Source organism: Papio anubis, chromosome 6, assembly GCF_008728515.1.
Source record: "Papio anubis isolate 15944 chromosome 6, Panubis1.0, whole genome shotgun sequence".
Classification (NCBI taxonomy): domain Eukaryota; kingdom Metazoa; phylum Chordata; class Mammalia; order Primates; family Cercopithecidae; genus Papio; species Papio anubis.
In genome coordinates this window covers 34,272,280-34,295,596 of record NC_044981.1, presented here as the reverse complement: position 1 = coordinate 34,295,596, position 23,317 = coordinate 34,272,280, and the positions used below count along the sequence as shown (strand labels likewise).

Genomic DNA, 23,317 nt, shown 5'->3' with positions numbered 1-23,317 from the left:
TCAATGCTTTTATTTTATTTTTTTGAGATAGAGTCTTGCTCCTTCACTGAGCTGGAGTGCAGTGGCACGATCACAGCTCACTGCAACCTCCATCTCCTAGGCTTAAGTGATCCTCCCACCTCAGTCTCCCGAGTAGCTGGGACTATAGTTGCATGCCACCACACCTGGTTAATTTAATTTTTTTTTTTTTTTTTTTTTGTAGAGATGACATCTCACTATGTCACCCAGGCTGGTCTCGAACTCCTGGGCTCAAGTGATCCTCCTGCCTCAGCCTCACAAAGTGCTGGGATTACAGGCATGAGCCACCACACTTGGCTATTAGTATTTTAAATTTGCTCATTTAATTTGATAAACAAAATGGTATTTCATTAGTGAAATATATACTGAAATATATTACAGTATATTATGATTCAACATGAAGAAAAGCCCAGTTGGAATTGTTTTAGAGTTTCTGTGAGTGTAAGTTCTCTTAATTTATCATCCCATCTGAGAATGGTTTCTAGATAATGTAGGTAACAGATATGTCAAGCAAACCAGACAAGGCAAGGCCAAGTAACCAAAGGCACCAGCTCCCATGGGTCTTGTTCCACACACCAAAAGTAACACAGAAACAGAAGGCGATAGATGACCATAACCTTTAGCTATGCCTGGTGAGATGTCAGAGCCCTGGCACCTGCGAGTGGTTGACTTGTGGGTTAGGAAAAAGAATTTACTGACAATAGTATTTGAAATAGGTTTGAAAAAGGAAAGTTTATTAGAAGGGAAGAACACTGCAAAAGGATGCAGTGAGGCACCTCAGCAAGAGGACTGAGTGCGCTATGGTGGGTTTTCCTTAGGAGCATTTGTGGACCTTAAGGCGGGAGCTTAGGGTTGTAAAACGAGTTTCAGCACAGTATTCCAGAGATGTATAGAAATTTTTGTTACTTACAAAAGTTGAAAGAGGCCTGGAATCACATGCCAATTTTAGATATTAGGGAAATTTGACTACTTCTAAATTCCTAGATAAGGAGTTTTGCCTCCGGATGGCCTGTTGGATGGTCATTAGGTGGTCTTTGCTCCCTTCTATATTGCTCAGATAAGAAGTTTTTGTCTGCGGGGCCTGTTCAATGCTAAGGAGGTGATTTTCACTTTCCTCAAGTTACTCTTCCTCTCACTGTCTATGAGAGTAATGAACTATCTGAATCTACAAGGGGCCATTGTCAGCTTTCCTGGCTGAATCAGTCAGGCCTTGACCTTGGCCTGAACTTGCCTTGTGTTTTTGGCAAATTAAGGAGGAGCGCAAAGAAAAATGTAGAGACAAAATTAGCCGTGAGTGATGGCATGCACCTGTAGTCCCAGCTACTTGGGAAGTTGAGTGGGGAGGACGTCTTGAGCCCAGGAGTTTGAGGCTGCAGTGAGCTATGATGGCACGCCACTGTACTCCAGCCTGGGCAAGAGCGAGACCCTGTATCAAAAAGGAAGAGAAAAGAGAAACAAAGAGAAAATTTATTTGATTGGACAATGAGTTGGAACATAGACATGGTATTCATATAAAATATCAATGCAAAATATCTCAAAGTGGCAAGGCTAACTTTTTGTGATTCCATGGTGGGGATTTATGAGTTTTACACCCCAAAGGGAATATGAACCAGGATTTATCTTTTCCCCTCAGGCTGTGCTGGCTGGTATTATTCTGAGCAACGTTGTTCCCTACCTTGAAACCATTTCTAACCTACCCAGTCTGTGGAGGCAGGACCAATATGACTGTGTGAGTGTAGATGCCCTGGTTGAGGAAGGGGAGGGCAGAAGGGAGGTTGGAGAGAGGGAGAAAGAATAAACAAAAGAGATCTGCCATGGACCTAAAGAACACAAACAGCTCTTTGATGCCTAGTACTCCAGTTTTGCTTTACAAAGGAGAGTCAAGGTTGTTGGTGCAAGAAAACACGAAGACCTCATTCCAACTATGCAAAATTAAATGAAAGGGATTAAGTGGCTACAGTTACGTCCAAATCTAGCAAAAAGGATTTGTCGTTCATTGCATATTTGAATGACTTGCTTTGTTTTGTTTTGAGACGGAGTCTCGCTCTGTCGCCCAGGCTGGAGTGCAGTGCCGCAATCTCAGCTCACTGCAAGCTCCACCTCCCGGGTTCATGCCATTCTCCTGCCTCAGCCTCCTGAGTAGCTGGGACTACAGGCGCCTGCCACCACACCTGGTTAATTTTTGTATTTTTAGTAGAGACGGGATTTCACCATATTGACCAGGCTGTTCTCAAACTCCGGACCTTGTGATCTGCCCGCCTCGGCCTCCCAAAGTTCTGGGATTACAGGCGTGAGCCACCGCGCCCAGCCTTGAATGATTTTTAATCCAGTTAATGTAAATACATTTTAGGATATGAGTCTCCAATCCCAATTAGAGAAGGAAGTGTCTTGTCAGGCAGAATAACTGCTGGAGCACACTGCTTCTCTCTGGAGCACAAAACCAGAGGTCAGAAAGGGGAAACAGCAAGAAATAAAAGGTGGAGGATAGACTGTGATGACAGGAGGACCCAGGAGAGGCAGAGAAATATGAAAGGGGGTAACTTTTGGAGCCAGATCCCTGAGAGCTAACAGGAGATGTGTACACTGCACAGATAGAGTTGCTATTCCAGAAGGAGGCATAACACTTCAAACAGGATGGAAGAGAATAAGGAAACGTTGAGTACAGATACTGACAAGTGGCAGGTGGTGAGGAAAGTAGATATTTAAGGGAATTTCAGCCTATTTTTCTTCTGTGTAGATGAAGTAATGGAGAAGGTGCTGGGGTAGGGACTTGAAAAGGATGGTAAAGATTTGCAACAATCCTTATAGGTCTTAAAACAGCAACTACCATTTGGTGAGTATGCTAGTTGGTTTTGCAAATGGTATTCCTAATCTCAACAAAGCCTATAAGGTAGACATTATTACTATTTTGCACATGAGGAAATTGAAGTTTTGAGAGAGATTTGAAGACAGAGGCGACCAGGGATGCATAAAAGAATTGCTAGGCATCCTTGAGGGCCCCAGTTCATGTGGCTATGGAATATTTCTCTAAAGCCCAGGTGTAGTAAGGGAGAGGGTAAAGGTGAGTTGAGAAACAGGACTGATCATTTTCTCAGTTGTACTTGTTTCCATGATCTTCCTTTTTCCCTCATTCCCTTTTCCATAAGGCTCTTTGGATGATGACATTCTCATCTTCAATTTTCCTGGGACTGGACATTGGACTAATTATCTCAGTAGTTTCTGCTTTCTTCATCACCAGTGTTCGTTCACACAGGTACTTTGCCTCAGGTAATAGGAGGTTAACAAGGCAAGGTAAGGCAACTCTGACCTAAAGGCAAGTGCATTTCCTTTCAGAGCTAAGATTCTTCTCCTGGGTCAAATACCTAACACCAACATTTATAGAAGCGTCAATGATTATCGGGAGGTAAGAATCCAAATCGGTCCTATTTCTCTGCCTAAGGGATAGGGTGGGCCCCACCTCATGCTCAGTTTTTCTACAAAATCCCTTGCCATTGTTTCCTGCACTGCAGATACACATTTACAAAGGAGGGGGATGTGATGTACACTGGTAGAGATGGGTCCTTTGGTTTTGTTTTTTTTTTGGAGACAGAGTCTTGCTCTGTCACCCAAGCTGGATAGTGTAGTGGCTCAATCTCGGTTCACTGCAACCTCCACCTCCCAGGTTCAAGAAATTCTCCTGCCTCAGCATCCCCAGTAGCTGGGATTATAGGCATGCCCCATCATACCCCGCTAATTTTTTGTATTTTAGTAGAGATGGGGCTTCACCATGTTGCCCAAGCTGGTCTTGGACTCCTGAGCTCAGGCAATCTGCTTGCCTCAGCCTTCCAGAGTGCTAGGATTACAGGCATGACTCACCACGCCCGGCCAAGATGGGCTCTTAAGTAGCTAAATTCTTATAGTATTGCAGCCAGTTAAAGATTATTAGTGGCCGGGCGCGGTGGCTCACGCCTGTAATCCCAGCACTTTGGGAGGCCGAGGCGGGCGGATCACAAGGTCAGGAGATCGAGACCACGGTGAAACCCCGTCTCTACTAAAAACAGAAAAAATTAGCCGGGCGCGGTGGCGGCTGCCTGTAGTCCCAGCTACTCGGGAGGCTGAGGCAGGAGAATGGCGTGAACCCGGGAGGCAGAGCTTGCAGTGAGCCGAGATCGCGCCACTGCACTCCAGCCTGGGCGACAGAGCGAGACTCCGTCTTAAAAAAAAAAAAAAAAAGATTATTAGTAAATGTACTTTAAGGAGAGTTTGGCCAAGAAAAAGAAAGGAGTAAGGAAATGGAGGGAGAAAGAAGACAGCAGGAAAAGCAGAGGGTGAAAATGGGAGGAAATAATTTTCTAGTTCTTGTCTCTAATAAAGAAGAATACAGGCCGGGTGCGTTGGCTCATACCTGTAATTCCAGCACTCTGGGAGGCCAGGCGTTTGAGACCAGTGTGGCTAACATGGTGAAACCCCGTCTCTACTAAAAATGCAAAAATTAGCAGGGCGTCACGGCAGGTGCCTGTAATCCCAGCTACTCAGGAGGCTGAGGCAGGAGAATTGCTTGAACCCGAGAGGTGGAAGTTGCAGTGAGCCAAGATCACGCCATTGCACTCCAGCCTGGGCGACACAGTGAGACTCTGTCTCAAAAAAACAAAATAAAAAATAAAAAAGAAGAATACAGACTCTAGGAGCTTCTAAGGATATATTATTCTTGCTCCATAAAAGAACTGAGAAATTTCCCTCAACTTCACATTTTGTCTTGCAGATCATCACCATTCCTGGGGTGAAAATCTTCCAGTGCTGCAGCTCAATTACATTTGTAAATGTTTACTACCTAAAGCATAAGCTGTTAAAAGAGGTAACTGCCCTCCTGCCCACCTTTCTTTCTTGACCTGCCCATCCGCCCCCCCCGCACTGGCATCCCTCTCCCACTCTTTCACCTTCTGTTCCACCATTCTCCCTCTGGATGAAACCTCTCATGTCTTTCAGGTTGGTATGGTAAGGGTGCCTCTTAAAGAAGAAGAAATTTTCAGCTTGTTTAATTCAAGTGACACCAGCCTACAGGGAGAAAAGATTTGCAGGTGCTTCTGCAACTGTGATGATCTGGAGCCACTGCCCAGGGTTAGAAATGCCTTTTCTTTCCTGTATTTTTCTCCATACTTTATAAAGAAGTACAGTAGTCATTTCTTAAAAAAAAAAAAAAAAAAAAAAGTCAAAACCACTAAGGGATTTTGACTTTTAGATGGACCATGGAGAATTCAGAAATTAAGATAGAAAGTTCCTCTCACCTTGGCAGCTTGACTGGAAAAAAAAAAAAAAAAAAGGCACAAAGATCCCCCTTGAGGTTCAGGTTTTCACATGAAAGTAGGTGGGAAGTGTTCTGACTTCTACTGGATGACCAGTGACCAGAATACAGTTTGCCTGTTGAGACTGAAATAGTTGCACCTATTTCCCTGGCTTTTAGCTGCCTAGCTTTAGATTTCTGAAAATAAGTGACTTAAAGATTGTTTTCTGATTCCAACTAGGGCAGGGTCAAGGTTGCTGTACTTCTCAAGGATCTGCCAGGGTCTCCTGATGTCTTCCTGTGGCCAAGAAAATGATGATGGGAGATAGGGGGAAAGGAGCGGGGAGGATGAGCACAGGCTGCTATTTCAGAAGGGAATTTTACAGCATTTGAAGGTTATTTTCACTGATGAGAATTACAGAGTGTTCGTTATTTCCAACCTGGACTTGGTATAAGCAGTCCCTTCCCTCAGAGCAGGATTGCTCATTTCTAGCTTTTGGGTATTTCGGCAATCACCTAGTCTATAGCGCGCGATCTGGAGGGGCGGCTCTCTCTATACACACAGATTTATATCCTCCCCCACAACACACACACACAAACGCCTCCACCTGCCACGCAGGTGCTTGCAAAACCCTAAGCATCCACTCTTGTTCCCACACATTCTAATGGAGCATAAGTTCTACTGAGCTACTGAGACGGGGTTTCACCATGTTGGCCAGGCTAGTCTCAAACTCCTGACCTCAGACGATCCACCCGCCTCAGCCTCCCAAAGTGCTGGGATTACAGAGGTGAGCCACCACACCTGGCTTGTTTATTTTCTTCCATAATAGTGATATATCTTAAAATTGACAAAATAGCATAGTGAATCATGCAATATATCACATAGCTGTCTTTTAAATTGTATGTTTAGATTCCAACAGCCCTGAGTAGCTGGGATTACAGGTATGTGCCACCACGCCTGGCTAATTTTGTATTTTTAGTAGAGATGGGGTTTCACCATATTGGTCAGGCTGGTCTTGAGCTCCAGACCTCAGGTGATCCACCCACCTTGGCCTCCCAAAGTTCTGGGATTACAGGTGTGAGTCACCACGCCCAGCTAGATTCTAACAGCTCTTAAGACTTCAAGTAAGGGGAGATTGGCATAAGCACAAAAGCCAGAAAAACTTTATAGTAGCAACGGACTATGCTGGGAAATTTATGAGAGAATTTTGGATTGATGTTGGGTAGGAAAAAAAAAAGAGGATTCCCAGTCCATGGACAGGCTTGGACAGACACCACGGTAGAAATAAATGTGGGGCTCTTAGGATAACAGACTTAGCCTGGGAAGTAAGGTCAGGAAGATAAGACATGAGGGGATTGTAAGAAAGATAAGAACGTAGAGTAGGCTGGGCACGGTGGCTTACGCCTGTAATCCCAGCACTTTGGGAGGCCGAGGCGGGCAGATTACAAGGTCAGGAGATCGAGACCATCCTGGCTAACACAGTGAAACCCCGTCTCTACTAAAGAATACAAAAAAATTAGCCAGGTGTAGTGGTGAGCGCCTATAGTCCCAGCTACTCGGGAGGCTGAGGCAGGAGAATGGCGTGAACCCGGGCGGCGGCGGAGCTTATAGTGAGCGGAGATTGCGCCACTGCACTCCAGCCTGGGTGACAGGGCAAGACTCCGTCTCAAAAAAAAAAAAAAAAAAAAAAAAAAGAATGTAGAGTAGATGAAGGAGAGAAAAGAAGGATCTCAGACAGCTGGGCATGGTGGCTCACGCCCATAATCCCAGAACTTTGGGAGGCCAAGGCAGGCGGATCACCTGAGGTCAGGAGTTCGAAACTAGCCTGGCCAACATGTTGAAACCCCGTCTCTACTAAAAATACAAAATTAGCCGGGCGTGGTGGCCCGTGCCTGTAATCCCAGCTACTCGGGAGGCTGAGGCAGGAGAATTGCTTGAACCCAGGAGGCGGAAGTTCAGTGAGCCAGAATCTGTGCCATTGCACTCCAGCCTGGGCGACAAGAGCGAAACTCCGTCTCAAAAACAAAACAAACAAACAAAAAAAGGTGGCTCTCAGAGAATTCCCTCTGCCTAGAGGAGCTCACATCTCCCTGCCACTGAACCAACCCTGGCCTGTTCCCCAAATGCCTGGCCCCAGTGACCTTGGGAACAGCTCTCTCCTTTGAACTGCAAACTGCAGCATTAGCATCTATCCATACCACTTTTCTTTTCTTTTCTGCTATACAATGTATACTACCTCATATTGTTTTTAGCTTTAAATTTTTTAAGTTTATTTAACAAGAAACATTGTTAGAATAACATTAAAAAAAAAAAAATTAGAAACATTGCCCAGAATTACAACACTCTAGCAAAGGAATTCTTCTCATTATTCCATGTGCCTTATAGTTCTTGTCCATATATATTCTTACTTATCATTTTTTTGTGAGACGGAGTTTTGCTCTTGTTACCCAGGCTGGAGTGTGACAGCGCAACCTTGGCTCACCACAAACTCCACTTCCTGGGTTCAAGCAATTTTCCTGCCTCAGCCTCCCAAGTAGCTGGGATTACAGGCATTCACTACCCCCACCCGGCTAATTTTGGTTTTTTTTTTTTTTTTTTTTTTTTTTTGAGACGGAGTCTCGCTCTGTGGCCCAGGCTGGAGTGCAGTGGCTGGATCTCAGCTCACTGCAAGCTCCGCCTCCCGGGTTCACGCCATTCTCCTGCCTCAGCCTCCCGAATAGCTGGGACTACAGGCGCCCGCCACCTCACCCGGCTAGTTTTTTGTATTTTTAGTAGAGACGGGGTTTCACCATGTTAGCCAGAATGGTCTCGATCTCCAGACCTCATGATCCACCCGTTTCGGCCTCCCAAAGTGCTGGGATTACAGGCTTGAGCCACCGCGCCCAGCCTAATTTTGTATTTTTAATAGAGATGTGGTTTCTCCATGTTGGTCAGGCTGGTCTCGAACCCCCAACCTCAGGTGATCTGCCTGCCTTGGCCTCCCACAGTGCTTGGCTTACAGACGTGAGCCACCCACCCATCCCCCAGCATTTTTTTTTTTTTTTTTTGAGATGGAGTGTCACTCTTGTTGCCCAGCTGGAGGGCAATGGCACAATTTCAGCTCACTGCGACCTCTGCCTTCTGGATTTAAGCGATTCTCCTGCCTCAGCCTCCTAAGTAGCTGGGATTACAGGCATGCATCACCACGCCCGGCTAATTTTGTATTTTTAGTAGAGATGGGGTTTCGCTATGTTGGTCAGGCTGGTCTCGAACTCCTGACCTCAGATGATCCACCCACCTCGGCCTCCCAAAGTTCTGGGATTACAGGCGTGAGCCACCATGCCTGGCCTTACTTACCCCTTTAATGAACATGTGCATACTGCCAGGTAGAGTCTGGTTCCTGTGAATGCAGAGTCTACATTTTCATCCTGCACATCATTGTGTTCCTGGTCCTTGGTACCGTCCTTAAGCTATAGCAGGCAGTCTGGGCCTTTAGGAGATTGATGCAGTGGTAAAGACAGCCTTGCTCATGTAATTTTTTTTTTTTTTTTTTTTTTTTTTTTTGGAGATAAGGTCTTGCTCTGTTGCTCAATCTGGAGTGTAGTGGTATGGTCACAGCTCACTGCAGCCTCGACCTCCCAGGCTCAAGCGATCCTCTCACCTCAGCCTCCCGAGTACCTGGGACAATAGGCGTGTGCCAGCTTTCTTTTTTTTTCTTTTTTTTTTTGGCGGGGGGTGGGGGGCAGGGCGCAACAGGGTCTCACTCTGTCACCCAGGCTGGAGTGTGCATTGGTGCAATCTTGGCTCACTGCAACCTTCACCTCCCAGGCTCAAGCAATCCTCCCACCTCAGCCTCCCCAGTAGGTGGGACTACAGGCTCACCAACACACCCAGCTTTTTTGTTTTTTGTTTTTTTGGTTTTTTTTGTATTTTTTGTAGAGACAGGTTTTTGCCGTGTTGCCCAGGGTGGTTTCGAACTGCTGAGCTCAAGGGATCCACCTGCTTCGACCTTCCAAAGTGCTAGAATTATAGGCTTGAGCCATCGCACCCAGGCTTCAAGTGCTTTTTGTCTTCTTAAGGAAGTCTGAAAGGAGACTGTTGCACTGATAAAGGAAGGGGATGCTGAGACGAGGGACTGATGGGGAAAAAATACTTCACACAAAGTATTAGTAGGCACTGGAGACTAACTAGGACCCAAGGATGAGGTAAAGGGGTAAAACAAAGATGTTTTAAGTCTGACTCACTGGGACAGTGATGAACATCAGAAGTTGGGAGGGGGGTGTTGTGGGTGGTGAAGATGAGGAAAGATGACTGCGGTGGCTTCAGTTGTGAGCTTGCAGTGACAGATATCCAAGTAAAAAATGTACAGTACCTACTCTCAGGAGAAGTTTCATGAGAGAGGGACATGAGCTGGCAGAGACAAGAAATAGCATCGTTGCAAGTCCTTCCGGCCCTTGTTGGTGTCTTACCACAGCCCTCCCTTAACTCTGTCGTCCCAGATTCTTTACACAGAGCGATTTGAAAATAAACTGGATCCCGACGCATCCTCTGTTAACCTGATTCACTGCTCACATTTTGAGAGCGTGAACACAAGCCAAACTGCATCTGAAGACCAAGTGCCATACACGGTATCATCCATGTCTCAGAAGAATCAAGGGCAACAATATGAGGAGGTGGAGAAAGTTTGGCTTCCTAATAACTCATCAAGAAACAGCTCACCAGGACTGCCTGATGTGGCAGAAAGCCGGGGAAGGAGATCGCTCATCCCTTACTCAGATGCGTCTCTACTGCCCAGTGTCCACACCATCATCCTGGATTTCTCCATGGTACACTATGTGGATTCACAGGGGTTAGTCGTATTAAGACAGGTAAGTACTGGGGAGGCCTTGGCAGGAGCTCTGATCCCCCTCCTACCATCCCAACCCCATCCTGATCCTGATTGAATTCTGTTAGTCATTGATCAGCTGTTATGTGACTGCTAAGGCCAGCAGAATCTTGGACACTGAAGGCAGTATAAGGTCAATCAAAATAAAAATAGAATGAACCAATTCCTGGTTGTTTTTTTTTTGTTTGTTTTGTTTTTGAGATAGAATGAACCAATTCCTTTTTTTTTTTTTTTTTTTTTTTTTTGAGACAGAGCCTTGCTCTGTTGCCCAGGCTGGACTGTAGTGGCACAATCTCGGCTCACTACAACCTCTGCCTCCCAGGTTCAAGAGATTCTCCTGCCTCAGCCTCCTGAGTAGCTGGAACTACAGGCATGTGTCACCACGTCCTGCTAATTTTTGTATTTTTGGTAGAGACGAGGTTTCACCACGTTGGCCAGGCTGGTCTGAAACTCCTAACCTCAAGTGATCTGCCCGCCTTGGCCTACCAAAGTTCTGGGATTACAGGCATGAGCCACCACGCCCAGCCTAAAATGAACCAATTCTGATGTACTGAGCTGCGATTGGTTTGATAAGCACAGGACATTATTATTTCTCAAGAAATGAAAAACAGGACGCTCTGAACTTCATTGAAACAGCAATCTGTGCCACGCCTAGTAACTCCCAGAACATCCTGGGAGTCAGCTGCAAATCTCTTCAAGGTGTAGGTCTGAATGCTTCAGAAAAAAAGCAGCTCACCAGGAATTCTCCACGGTTCAGCTGCTCTGAGCCAGCACTGTAAAAGGCACTGGGCTGTGTTGTACTCCAGTTTGAAGAGGGTGGGATGAAATGACACCTCAAACTTGGGGCTGCCTGTCCAGTACCTGCAGGGTCTTCCCCACTTCCTTCCACACCGACCCATCTTCAGGTGAAAAGGACAGGGATGATTTTGCCTTCAAAAGCTGTGCCCTTGGTCCTGACTTCTTTTCTACTCTTGGGTTTCTCTGACAGTTCTCTTTTCTCTCCCTTCTATATGGTAGACAGTTTAGGTGCACAGCTAACAATACTGATGTCATTGTTTAATGCCTCGTAAGTATAATATTCCTTTTTTAGCCAGCTTATCTCAGTTTACAGCACTCTCTCTCCCTCTTGGTGATGGCACAGGTTTGAACATCCTGAATACTAAGGGTGTTTGAGTGCTTCTTTTGAGATTTGTGCCTTTGGATGGTTTTCCTTCTTTTATCCTCAGATCCTATTTTGTCATATTTTCTTACTCCTAAGGGAATACGACTGCCTCTTAAGTAAGTCCAGCTTCTCTTTGGTCTGGGACAAAAGGAAGCTTTTCATAGCAGAAAGAACTCTGGATTGCAGTCTGGTATGTTTGCTCTGTCTTGACTCACTGTCCATCTGACCCGAGGCAAGTTACTAGATTGAACTGGGTCTTGGTTTCCTTATCTACAAAATGAGAGGCTTGGAAGAGATTAAGAGCTTTTCCATGCATGAGATCCTTTTATTTTTCAACTCCGTTTTCTGATTCAATTATACTTTGATAATCTCTTGTTATTTGGGCTTTTCCATCTTAGATTATTCTACTGGGCTATGTTCTCCCCTTCTGGTCTTAGGCTGTAGTTGTTACTTTAGATTTTATTCAACCCACGTTGCTGTCTACTATGTGCCAGACCGAGTTGGGCACATGTATATACACGATCTCATGTAATTTTCACAACTGCCTTGAGAGACAGGCCATACTTTCCCCTAAGAGCCTGAGGCTCACAGCTCATACGTGGCCTGTCCAGCATTGAAACTTTAAGCATCTGACTTTATGTCACACTTTCTTTCTGTTCCATGGTATAGTTGTGCCATTGTCTCCCTTGCTCCTCCTCCTTTTGTAGAGGCACCATCTGTTCTGGTCCTTGGCAGCACCCACCCACACCTGGCCCATGTTGATGACTTTCTGTTCATCCCCAACATGGAGACAATGTTAGACACCTTTAGCTTTCAGCCTTTAGAGATTCATGGTGTATTTTTGCACTCTAAAAATGCAGGTTTCTTCATTTCCTTTGTAATTGTGTATACTACCAGATTGGAAGAAATCATTCTATTTACTTTATAATTGAAAACTGAAACCTAAGAAAAATCCATCAGTCCATTCCTTTTTTTTTTTTTTTTGAGACGGCATCTCACTCTGTCGCCTAGGCTGGAGTGCAGTGGCATGATCTCGGCTCACTGCAATTTCCACTTCCTGGGTTCAAGTGATTCTTCTGTCTCAGTCTCCCGAGTAGCTGGGACTACAGGCACGCACCACCACACTCGGATAATTTTTGTATTTTTAGTAGAGACAGGGTTTCACCATATTGGCCAGGCTGGTCTCAAACTCCTAACCTCATGATCCACTTGTCTTGGCCTCCCAAAGTGTTGGGATTATAGGCATGAGCCACCGTGCCTGGCTTACCCATCAATCCATTCTTATTGGAGACAACCACTCAGATTAAACTTCTTCCTAATTCAAGGGACTTTCCTTTTCCAGCGTTTGTCATTTAGAGTCTGTTGTGGCCCTTTGGCAAATGACTTTGTGATTTGCCATATGATCAAGAACGACTTCGTTTCCTCTTGGTAGTGAAAGAAGCAGAGTTTCTTTCTTTTGACACTTTAACTTAGTGCTCAGGGTTAGTGTCTACTCAGTGTTAAGTACTAAGGTCGATATTGATTTGCTTTGAAGTGAACTTCAAAAATGGAGTGCAGTGGCACGATCTCGGCTCAGACAAAGCCTTCTTATACTGATTTTCTCTCTTCCTGCAGATATGCAATGCCTTTCGAAATGCCAACATTTTGATACTCATTGCAGGGTGTCACTGTGAGTATCCTTCTTCACCCTATGAGAGGGCTGTTTTTCACCCTGGGCCCTCTGCTCCCCACGTATCTGACATTGTGTGTGTTCTGGGTTTGGTTTGTAGCTTCCATAGTCAGGGCATTTGAGAGGAATGATTTCTTTGACACTGGCATCACCAAGACCCAGCTGTTCCTCAGCGTTCACGACGCCGTGCTGTTTGCCTTGTCAAGGAAGGTTATAGACTCCTCCGAATTAAGCATCGATGAATCTGAGACAGTGATACGGGAAACCTACTCAGAAACAGAGAAGGTCGGACAAACAGACAAAGCATGGGGTTGGGGGAAGGGATTGAGGTCGGCAGGGGGGATGGGTGGGGGTGGGTGGGGGCTGGGAGTCAGGATACCTGATCAGATAGATGAATAATGTCCAGGAAAGCTATTTAGTATGGCTGTACCAGAATCTGAGATGTGGAAATGCTCCCTTACCACTTGGTAAATAGCAGTGGATCTGAGCAGCCAAGTGCCCCCACTGTCATGGCATCGGGGTTCCATTCAAGAAATTTCCCTAACTGAAGAGATGGTTTGCCCAACCCAGCATAGACCTCAAGGATCCTTCTACAGCATTCTTGGTTAGTGTCTATTACCAGTTGCTAAATATTTTAAATATCTCCCTTAGCTATACCTTTAGAATTCCTCCCCACCCCACCCACTCTTGAGATGAATAATTAAACTAATGAACTAGCAGAGATTCAGATCTCTAATCTTGTCTAACACCTCAGCTTTATTACCTTTACATTGTAATATGAGATTTACTCAACCTGATCAAATGCAAAGGAGAATAATATATAAGTCTGAATTGTCAGTCTTTTATTAATACTGAGACCTGGCTGGGTGCAGCGGCTCACGTCTGTAATCCTAGCACTATGGGAGGCCAAGGTGGGTGGATCACGAAGTCAGGAGTTCAAGACCATCTTAGCCAACAAGGTGAAACCCCATCTCTGCTAGAACTACAAAAATTAGCCAGGCACGGTAGCAGGCGCCTATAGTCCCAGCTGTTTGGGAGGTTAAGGCAGGAGAATTGCTTGAACCCGGGAGGCGGAGGTTGCAGTGAGCCAAGATTGTGCCATTGCACTCCAGCCTGGGCGACAGAGTGAGACTGTCTGAAAAAATAAAAACATACTGAGACCTGGGCCCACTTCAGCATTTTCAAATCAGTACCTGTGTAGGTTAAAGGTTTCCAAAAAAAAAAAAGAAAAGAAATTAAAACAGATGGGCACTAAAATATTATCTAATATCATCTAATGACTAGAAATTACTAAACAAAGCCTAGTTGATGAAATGAGATACCACATCTGAAACAAGAGCCAGGCATGGTGGCTCACGCCTGTAATCCCAGCACTTTGGTAGGCCAACATGGGCGAATCACTAGGTCAGGAGATCAAGACCATCCTGGCTAACATGGTGAACCCCATCTCTACTAAAAATACAAAAAAATTAGCCAGGCGTGGTGGCATGCACCTGTAATCCCAGCACTTTGGGAGGCCAAGACAGGCGGATCACTTGAGGTCAGGAGTTCAAAACCAGCCTGGCCAACATGGTGAAACCCTGTCTCTACTAAAAATACAAAAAAATTAGCCGGGCGAGGTGGCACGCACCTGTAGTCCCAGCTACTTGGGAGACTGAGTCAGGAGAATCGCTTGAACCCAGGAGGCAGAGGTTGCAGTGAGCCGAGATCGCACCACTGCACTCCAGCCTGGGTGACAGAGCGAGACTCTGTCTAAAAACAGAACAAAACAAAACAACAACAACAACAAACACACACAACTAGTTAACTGGTAGTTAATAAAAAACAGCTAGTTAGTAGTTAATTAGTAATAACTAATTATTAGTATTGTAACTAATAATTAGTAATAATTAACTAATCAATTGGTTTGAATTATGCCATCTGCTTCTATTATAAATGGAAGTTTCTCTATTTTTTATTTATAATTATGATATTCAACATTTGTTTTCACATATTTAGTCATATCTATTAATATTTCCTTTTCTTATTTATATTTACTTTTTATTTAGAAAGTCATTCCCACTTAGAAGGTAAATAAGACATATTTTCTAGATTTTTATGTTTTTATTTTTTATATGTTATACTCTTTAATGTAAATAGACTGTATTTCAGTGTACAGGTATTAGAGGGTAATCTTCATTTTTTTTTTATTTTTGAGACAGAGCCTCACTCTGTCACCCAGGCTGGAGTGCAATGGCGTGGTCTTGGCTCACTGCAACCTCTGCCTCCCGGGTTCAAGCGATTCTCCCTCCTCAGCCTCCCAGGTAGCTGGGACTACAGGCGCCTGCCACCACACCCCGCTAATTTTTGTATTTTTAGTAGAGACGGGGTTTCACTATGTTGGCCAGGCTGGTCTCAAACTCTTGACCTCGTGATCCACCCGCCTCAGCCTCCCAAAGTGCTGGGATTATAGATGTAAGCCACTGCACCCGGCCTTAATCTTTATTTTTTATCTATATAGCTAATTATTTTGGGCTATGTACCATCTATCTTAGTTCATTAGTGCTACTATAACAAAATATCTGAGACTGGGTAATTTGTACATAATAGATATTTATTTCTCACAGTTCTGAATGTGAGAAGTCCAAGATCAAGGCCCTGGCAGTTTCAGTGTTTGCTGAGGGCTTGTTCCATCTTCTCTCAGCAGCATCCTCATGTATCAGAAGATGGAAGGACAAAAGTGCCTATGCTAGCTCCCTCCAACTCTTTTATAAGGCACTAATCCATTCATAAGGGCAGAGCCCTTATGACTTAATCACTCCCAAAAGGCCTCACCTCTTAATACCATCACAATGTGGATTAAGTTTCAACATAGATTTTGGAAGTCACACATGCAAATCATAGCACCATCCAACCATCTATTGAATAAGCCTTCTTTCCCCTACTGATATGTTATTTTCATAAAATATTATATTCTTATGAAAACTAAACTGTATTTCTAGCTTAGTTGTGGATTTCATTGTTCTGTATAGCTTCAGTATCACAGTGTTTTTTGGTTTTGTTTTTTGTTTTGTTTTTGGTTTGTTTTTTTTTTTTTTTGAGACAGTCTCACTGTGTTGCCCAGTCTGGAATGCAGACTGGAATGCAGAATGGATCACGGCTCACTGCAACCTCCACCTCCCAGGTTCAAGTGATTCTCCTGCCTCAGCCTCCTGAGTAGCTGGGATTACAGGCGTGCACCACCACACCTGGCTAATTTTTGTATTTTTAGTAGAGACAAGGTTTCACCATGTTGCCCAGGCTGGTCTCAAACTCCTGACCTCAGGTGATCTGCCCACCTCAGCCTCCCAAAATCCTGGGATTACAGGTGTGAGCCACCACGCCTGGCTATCACACTGTTTTTGTTGCTATTGCTGTATAATACACTTTAACATTGGTTAAGAAGTCCTATGTCATCAGTGTTCTATTTCAAAATTTGCTAAGTCATTCTCACCAATTTATTCTTCCAAACCAACGTTTGAATCTTTTGTCAGGTCTCCACCCCACAAAAACAAATCTTATTGAAATAATTATTAGAGTTGTATTAAAAATATAAAATCACTTGAGAATTTATATCTTTATAGTATTCATTCTTCTTATTCAGAAATATAAACTGTCTCTGCATTTACTGTCTTCTTAAATGTTTCACGCATAGTAAGGTTTTGTGACTTTCTTCACATAGGAAAATCCTAGATACTTTATATGTTTTACTTTTTGGTTTTTTTGAGACAGGGTGTCACTCTGTCACCCAGGCTGAAGTGCAGTGGCATGATCACAGTGCACCACAGCCTCAGCCTCTCAGGCTCAAGCAATCCTCCAACCTCAACCTCCTGAGTATTTGGGAGTATAGACACACCACTATGCCCAGCTAATATTTGTATTTTTCACAGAGATGGGATTTTGCCATGTTGCCCAGGCTGGTCTTGAACTCTTGGGCTCAAGCAATCCACCCACCTCCACCTCCCAAAGTGCTGGGATTACAGGCGTGAGCCACCACACCTGGCCATTTCCATTATATTTTCTAACTGGCAATTGCTAACATATAGAAAACTCACTGGTTTTTATTAAATTATTTGGCTACCTTTGTGAATCATTTTACTATTCCTAAGAGGTTTCACTGTTAATTCCTTTGGGTTTTCCAAATAGGAAAATATTTTCTAAAAATAATACTAATCTCTTATGTTCCAGTTGTTAGAATTCTTATTTCAATATCATACATTATTGCATTAACTAAACCTCTCAGAACAATTTAAGTCATAATGATGAATCTTGTCTTACTCCTGAATTTAATGAGGATTCTTGTGTGTCTATTAAGATTAGTGGTGGCCAGGTGTGGTGGCTCACACCTGCAATCCTAGCACTTTGAGAGGCCAAAGCAGGCGGGATCACTTGAGGCCAGGAGTTTGAGACCAGCCTGGCCAACATGGCAAAACCCCGTCTCTACTAAAAATACAAAAAAATTAACTGGGCGTGGTGGTACGCGCCTATAACCCCAGCTACTCAGGAGGCCAAGGCATGAGAATCACTTTAACCCAGGAAGCGGAGGTTGCAGTGGGCTGAGATCGTGCCACTGCACTCCGCCTGGATGACAGAGTGAGACCCTGTCTCAAAAAAAGTTAAAAAATAAAAGACTAGTGGTGATAGCTGGTTTAAGATGGACATATCAGCTAGGCGTAGTGACTCTTGCCTGTAATGCCAGCACTTTGGGAGACTGAGGCAGAAGAATCACTTGAGGCCAGGAATTTCAGAGCAACCTGGACAACATAGTGAGATGCTATCTTGAAAAAAAAATTATTTAATTAAAAATCAGCCAGGTATGATGGTGCATACCTGTAATCCTAGCTACTTGGGAGCTTGAGGCAGGAGGATTGCTTGAGCCCAATAGTTTAAGGTCACAGTGAGCTTTGATTTTGCCACTGCACCCCAGCCTGGATGACAGAGTAAGACCTGGTCAAAAAAAAAAAAAAGATGGACATTATCTACCATGTTTTAAAAAAGTATTTTCCTAATGTACTAACATTCTTATATTAAGACTTGGTATTGAATATGTCAATTGTTTTCTGCTATTTAAGATAGGGAAGACTAGGAGAGTAGCAAGTTCTATTTCATGTGTATTGAATTCAAAATGCCTGGGCCGGGTGTGGCCTCATGCCTGTAATCCCAGCACTTTGGGAGGCGAGGCAGGTGGATCCCTTGAGGCCAGGAGTTCGAGATTAGCCTGGCCAACATGGTGAATCCTCTTCTCGACTAAAAATACAAAAATTAGTTAGGTGTGGTGGCGCACACCTGTCATTTCAGCTACTTGGGAGCCTGAGGCAAGAGAATCACTTGAACCTGGGAGGCGGAGGTTGCAGTGAGCCAAGATCATGCCACTGTACTCTAGCCTAGGCAACAGAACAATACTCAAAAAAAAAAAAAAGTTGCCTATTAAACATTCAAATGGAGATGTCAAGAATGGAAGTGAATATAAGAACCTGCAGATCGGGGAAGGGTTATAATCAAAGAATCATCAGCATCAGCCTACAGATGGTAACAAAAATTATAGGCCCAGAATAAAAGTCCCTATGGAGAGAGCATAGATAGAGAAGAGAAAGGTCCCATGATCAAGCGCTGGGGCATACCAACACCTAGAAGTCCAATAGAAGCAGAGGAGATAGTAAAGAGACCAAGAAGCAGCAAGCAGGAAGGAATGAGGAAAAGCAGAAGGGTGTCATATGGTGGTTGAGAAGAAAATGTTTCAGGAAAGGTGAAGTGATTAATTTGGAGGAATGGTGCTACAGGCTGATTCAAGGCTTATGCAAGGCCTGTGGGTGCCTGCTATGTGACAAGCTCAGTGTCTGCTACTGGGGATATCAAGAACCAGGCCCTGTCATATTCCACAAGCTTAGAGTCTAGTAAGGAGTAGGTTTGTAAATAAATAAAGCAATACATTACTGGTACTATGATGAAAGTGTGAATGAGGTGTAGCTGGAACACAAAAGAAGCTGTGGTCTTGCCTGGTCATCTTAGCTCTGAATCTGGGGTGATGACTAAGTGGATGTGGACAAGATGGAGGAGGACAAGTCAGGCAAAAGGAGTGGCATGCACAAAACTGAGCAGTAGTCAGGCAACTCTGGGTAACTTTATGGTGAGAGCAAAGGGCGGGGACCACAGCTGGAATAAAGCTAAAGAAGAATGGCAAGAGGCCAGGTCACACACAGCCTTATATGCCCTGTCAAGGATTGCACTGGGGGTTGGCAAGACAAGTAAGATCAAGAAGACAAGATGTTTCAGAATGTTGTTAAGTCCATTGCTGTTTTAAATGGTTGCTCGTGAAATCCGGTCTAGCTAGAAAAGCCAGAGAAATTCTAAGTTGGAAATTGATTGAGTCTGAAGAATAGTGAGTAACTGAGAAACCAGAGGTTAGAAGGAAGATGAAAAGCAGATTTATGGATGATATCATTGGCATTTTAAAGAAAAATTTTTAAAAAATTTTTAATAAAAAATAAATAAAGGTTGGGTGCAGTGGCTCATGCTCGTAATCCCAGCATTTTGGGAGGCTGAGGCGGGCAGATCACTTGAGTTCAGGAGTTCAAGACCAGCCTGGCCAACATGGTGAAACCCTGTCTCTACTAAAAATACAAAAATTAGCCAGTCGTGGTGGTGCACATCTGTAGTCCCAACTACTTGGGAGGCTGAGGCAAGAGAATCACTTGAATTCGGGAAGTAGAGGTTTGCAGTGAGTCAAGATCATGCCACTGCACTCCAGTCTGGGCAACAGAGCAAGACTCTGTGTCAAAATTAATAACAATAATAAAAAGAAAAGTAGACTTAGGTAAGAAATATTTTCTACTCTGCAAGGAACCCATGGTTCTGGTACCTTAAGTCCTATTGTATTCTGAAATTCCTTGACTGCTCAAAGATTAAAAGTCTGGGTTTTGTTTGTTTGTTTTTTGTGACAAAGTCTCACTCTGTTGCTCAGGCTGGAGTGCAGTGATGCAAACACAGCTCACTGCAGTCTCGGCCTCAAGCGATCCTCCTGCCTCAGCCTCCTGGGTAGCCAGGACTACAGGCATGTGCCATCATGCCCAGCTAGTTTTTAAAATTATTATTATTATTTGTAGAGATAGAAGTTTCACTATGTTGCCCAGGCTGACCTTGAACTCCTGGGCTAAAGTGATTCTCCTGCCCCAGCCTCCCAAAGCGCTGGGATTAAAGGTATGAGCCACTGCGTTCAGCAGAAAGTTAAATTTAATTAGAAATTTTAACCTACCTAATTGTATTTCAGAATGACAACTCAATATATAAAATGAGCAGCAGTTTTCTAGGAAGCCAAAAAAATGTAAGTCCAGGCTTCACCAAGATCCAACAGCCTGTAGAAGAGGAGTCGGAGTTGGATTTGGAGCTGGAGTCAGAACAAGAGGCTGGGCTGGGTCTGGACCTAGACCTGGATCGGGAACTGGAGCCTGAGTCAGAGCTGGAGCCTGAAATGGAGTCCAAGGCTGAGACTGAGACTGAGACCGAGATGGAGCCCCAGCCTGAGACTGAGCCCGAGATGGAGCCTGACCCCAAATCTAGGTCAAGAGCTCACACTTTCCCTCAGCGGCATTACTGGCCTACGTATCATCCGCGTACAGCTTCCACCCAGTCTCAGACTCAGCCTCGGACATGGTCAGTGGAGAGAAGACGCCATCCTATGGATTCATACTCACCGGAGGGCAACAGCAATGAAGATGTCTAGGAGATGAACTGGAAATAAGGGGTCGGATAATCCTGGCAAATCTCTCTATCCAAAAGGGGTCAATTGTCCAGAGACCTAGATTGGATATGAACTAGCAGTACTTCCTTCCTGACTGTGACTCCTACCACCTGCCGGCCTTCTTCCTTGTTCTGCACTGGGATCACACTCCCAGATCACATTACTAAATGCCAACAATTATCTCTTAATTCCCTATCCAGGCTCCCCTCATTTCACCTTCAGCATATATTCTAGTCATGAATTTCCTTCTTCACACACCCCACATCTCCGGGCTTTGTGCCAGACCATCTCTAACTTAATCCTCTCATCCCTGTTCCCCTTTCTCCAAAGAGATGAAGCTCAAATAAAATGTATAACTCTAGTAACATTTGGATCCTTCCTGCACCTTCTCCCTTCTCTGTATTCTGTATCCTGAAGGAAATGTCAAATGGGAGGGATCCCAGAAGGGAGTGGACATGGTGGAGAAGAGATGAACAAGAGAAAAAAAAATTAAGTAGCATTTGATTTTATATGCAAGGTATCTTCCCTGTGCTGATAGGGGAAATGGGGAAAACAGGTAGGTTAATCTGGGTCAAAAGCAAGCCAGCCTGTGAGACTTGTAGTACAACGTCCTGCTAAACTGAGAGCACTTTTGCTGTCATTCTCAGAGGTCAAGATCTTATCCTGCCACTGGTTTCATAAGGCCAATGAGCTGTACCAACTGATGGGAATTCCCTTTATGAGTTCCCTTTGTGGAACTCTCCCTGGGGTTCAGATTCACATTCACCATTCAGATTCACCATTGCTTCTTTCTTACAAGTTTTTAAGATACAGGCAATTTGGAATCTGTACTCTTGGTGCACCAAGGAGTTAAAATCTGTGACAGCCACAACCAGCCTAGAAGTTGGAAAAGTCAATCATTACTAGTTTTGTCCAAATCCATTCAAAAAATTTCCCCCTTCCCCATTTAAAATATGTCTAGTATTAAAGTATGACCAGAAGAAAAATAGAGACCCCTGGGCAAAGGTATATGAAATCCTGAATTTTATTTCCAGCTCAAAAGACATGACTCCTCCTGCTTCGGTACTCCATTTATCTTGTTAAGTGAAATAAATCTTAGTTAAAATATAGATTTCTTTTATCATAAAGATAGCATATGCATTCACCCATTGTAGAAGCATTTTGTTAAGCATCTGCTACATGCGTTGCATCTTTTTTTTTTTTTTTTTTTGACGGGAGACGGAGTCTCGCTGTGCCGCCCAGGCTGGAGTACAGTGGCCAGATCTCAGCTCACTGCAAGCTCCGCCTCCCGGGTTCACGCCATTCTCCTGCCTCAGCCTCCTGAGTAGCTGGGACTACAGGCGCCCACCACTGCGCCCGGCTAATTTTTTGTATTTTTAGTAGAGATGGGGTTTCACCGTGTTAGCCAGGATGGTCTCGATCTCCTGACCTCGTGATCCACCCGTCTCGGCCTCCCAAAGTGCTGGGATTACAGGCTTGAGCCACCGCGCCCGGCCATGCGTTGCATCTTGAACTGTGAGGTAGGTAAAATAATATTATCCTAATTTATACACGCATAAAACTGAGATATAATGTGCAACATGACCTTGTAAATACAAAAAGAGGTAGGGGCCAAAGTCACAAGCTTCATTGTTTCATGTTTACTGAACACAGTTATTGAAGGCCTACTCTGTGCTAAGCACTGTCCCAGGTGCTGAAGATACAGGATGGGTATAGAACAGATGACAAAAATAATTACAAGTTGTGAAAAGTAATAAATTACAAATTGTGAAGATGAAACACAAGAAACTCTTGGGGCATGTATCAAGAGGACCTGATCTAGTCTTGAGTCTCAAGGAAGTTCTTCCTAAGGCAATGACATATGACTTGAGATCTGAAGGATGAGTAGGAGTTAGGCTTAAAGTAAATTCCAATGATTGCTAGAAGGGCAGGAACAAATGGGAACCCAAGAGCGGTGGCCATGGATGAGAACATCTGGGGCACAACTAGATGGAGCCTATGATACCAAGGGCTCAACTAGAAATGTCAAACTAGGAATAAGTTGTCAGGATGGCAGGGACAGGCACAGAAATCTGCCAAAGCCAAGGAAACATTTCATATTTATAACAGGAGACTAAGAAGTGCACAGAGAGCCCATTTTCTGCAGGTTGCTGCCTTCTCACTCCAGTTCCCTTCTAGTCCCATGTGTCCATTAGAGTAAAGTCTGTAAACAGAGAATCAATGGCTTCTGACACTTGTGCCATTAAGTCGTAGAGTCTAGACTTGGGTCCTTTCTGCTACAACTGCAACAAGGCTGTATTAGTCTGTTTTCACACTGTTATAAAGACACTACCTGAGACTAGGTAATTTATAAAGAAAGGAGGTATATTAGACCATTTTCGTGCTACTGATAAAGACATATCTGAGACTGGGAAGAAAAAGGTTTAATTGAACTTACAGTTCCACATGGCTTGGGAGGCCTCAGAATCATGGCAGGAGGTGAAAGGCACTTCTTACATGGTGGTGGCAAGAGAAAATAGGAAGAAGCAAAAGCGGAAATCCCTGATAAAACCATCAGATCTCGTGAGACTATTCACTATCATGAGAA

The 23,317-nt window shown here is 44.2% G+C and overlaps 1 protein-coding gene across 7 annotated transcripts in view; it reads left to right on the top strand.

The window, feature by feature from the left end:
* The window catches only part of SLC26A8 (solute carrier family 26 member 8), an 81,014-nt gene extending 59,919 nt beyond the window's left edge, over positions 1-21,095 (top strand). For 4 of the 7 annotated variants that reach the window (XM_003897510.4, XM_003897511.4, XM_009204997.3 and 1 more), the window contains 9 exons: positions 1,652-1,747; positions 3,165-3,271; positions 3,352-3,421; positions 4,760-4,852; positions 4,984-5,115; positions 9,758-10,126; positions 12,920-12,974; positions 13,075-13,259; positions 20,260-21,095. In XM_003897510.4, coding sequence (XP_003897559.3) covers positions 1,652-1,747; positions 3,165-3,271; positions 3,352-3,421; positions 4,760-4,852; positions 4,984-5,115; positions 9,758-10,126; positions 12,920-12,974; positions 13,075-13,259; positions 20,260-20,712 — 1,560 coding nt within the window. In that variant the 3' untranslated portion in view covers positions 20,713-21,095. The remainder of the gene's footprint in view (positions 1-1,651; positions 1,748-3,164; positions 3,272-3,351; positions 3,422-4,759; positions 4,853-4,983; positions 5,116-9,757; positions 10,127-12,919; positions 12,975-13,074; positions 13,260-20,259) is intronic. The other 3 variants (XM_009204998.3, XM_009204999.3, XM_009205000.3) reach the window with 3 other exon arrangements.
* The last annotated feature ends 2,222 nt before the right edge of the window (positions 21,096-23,317 follow it).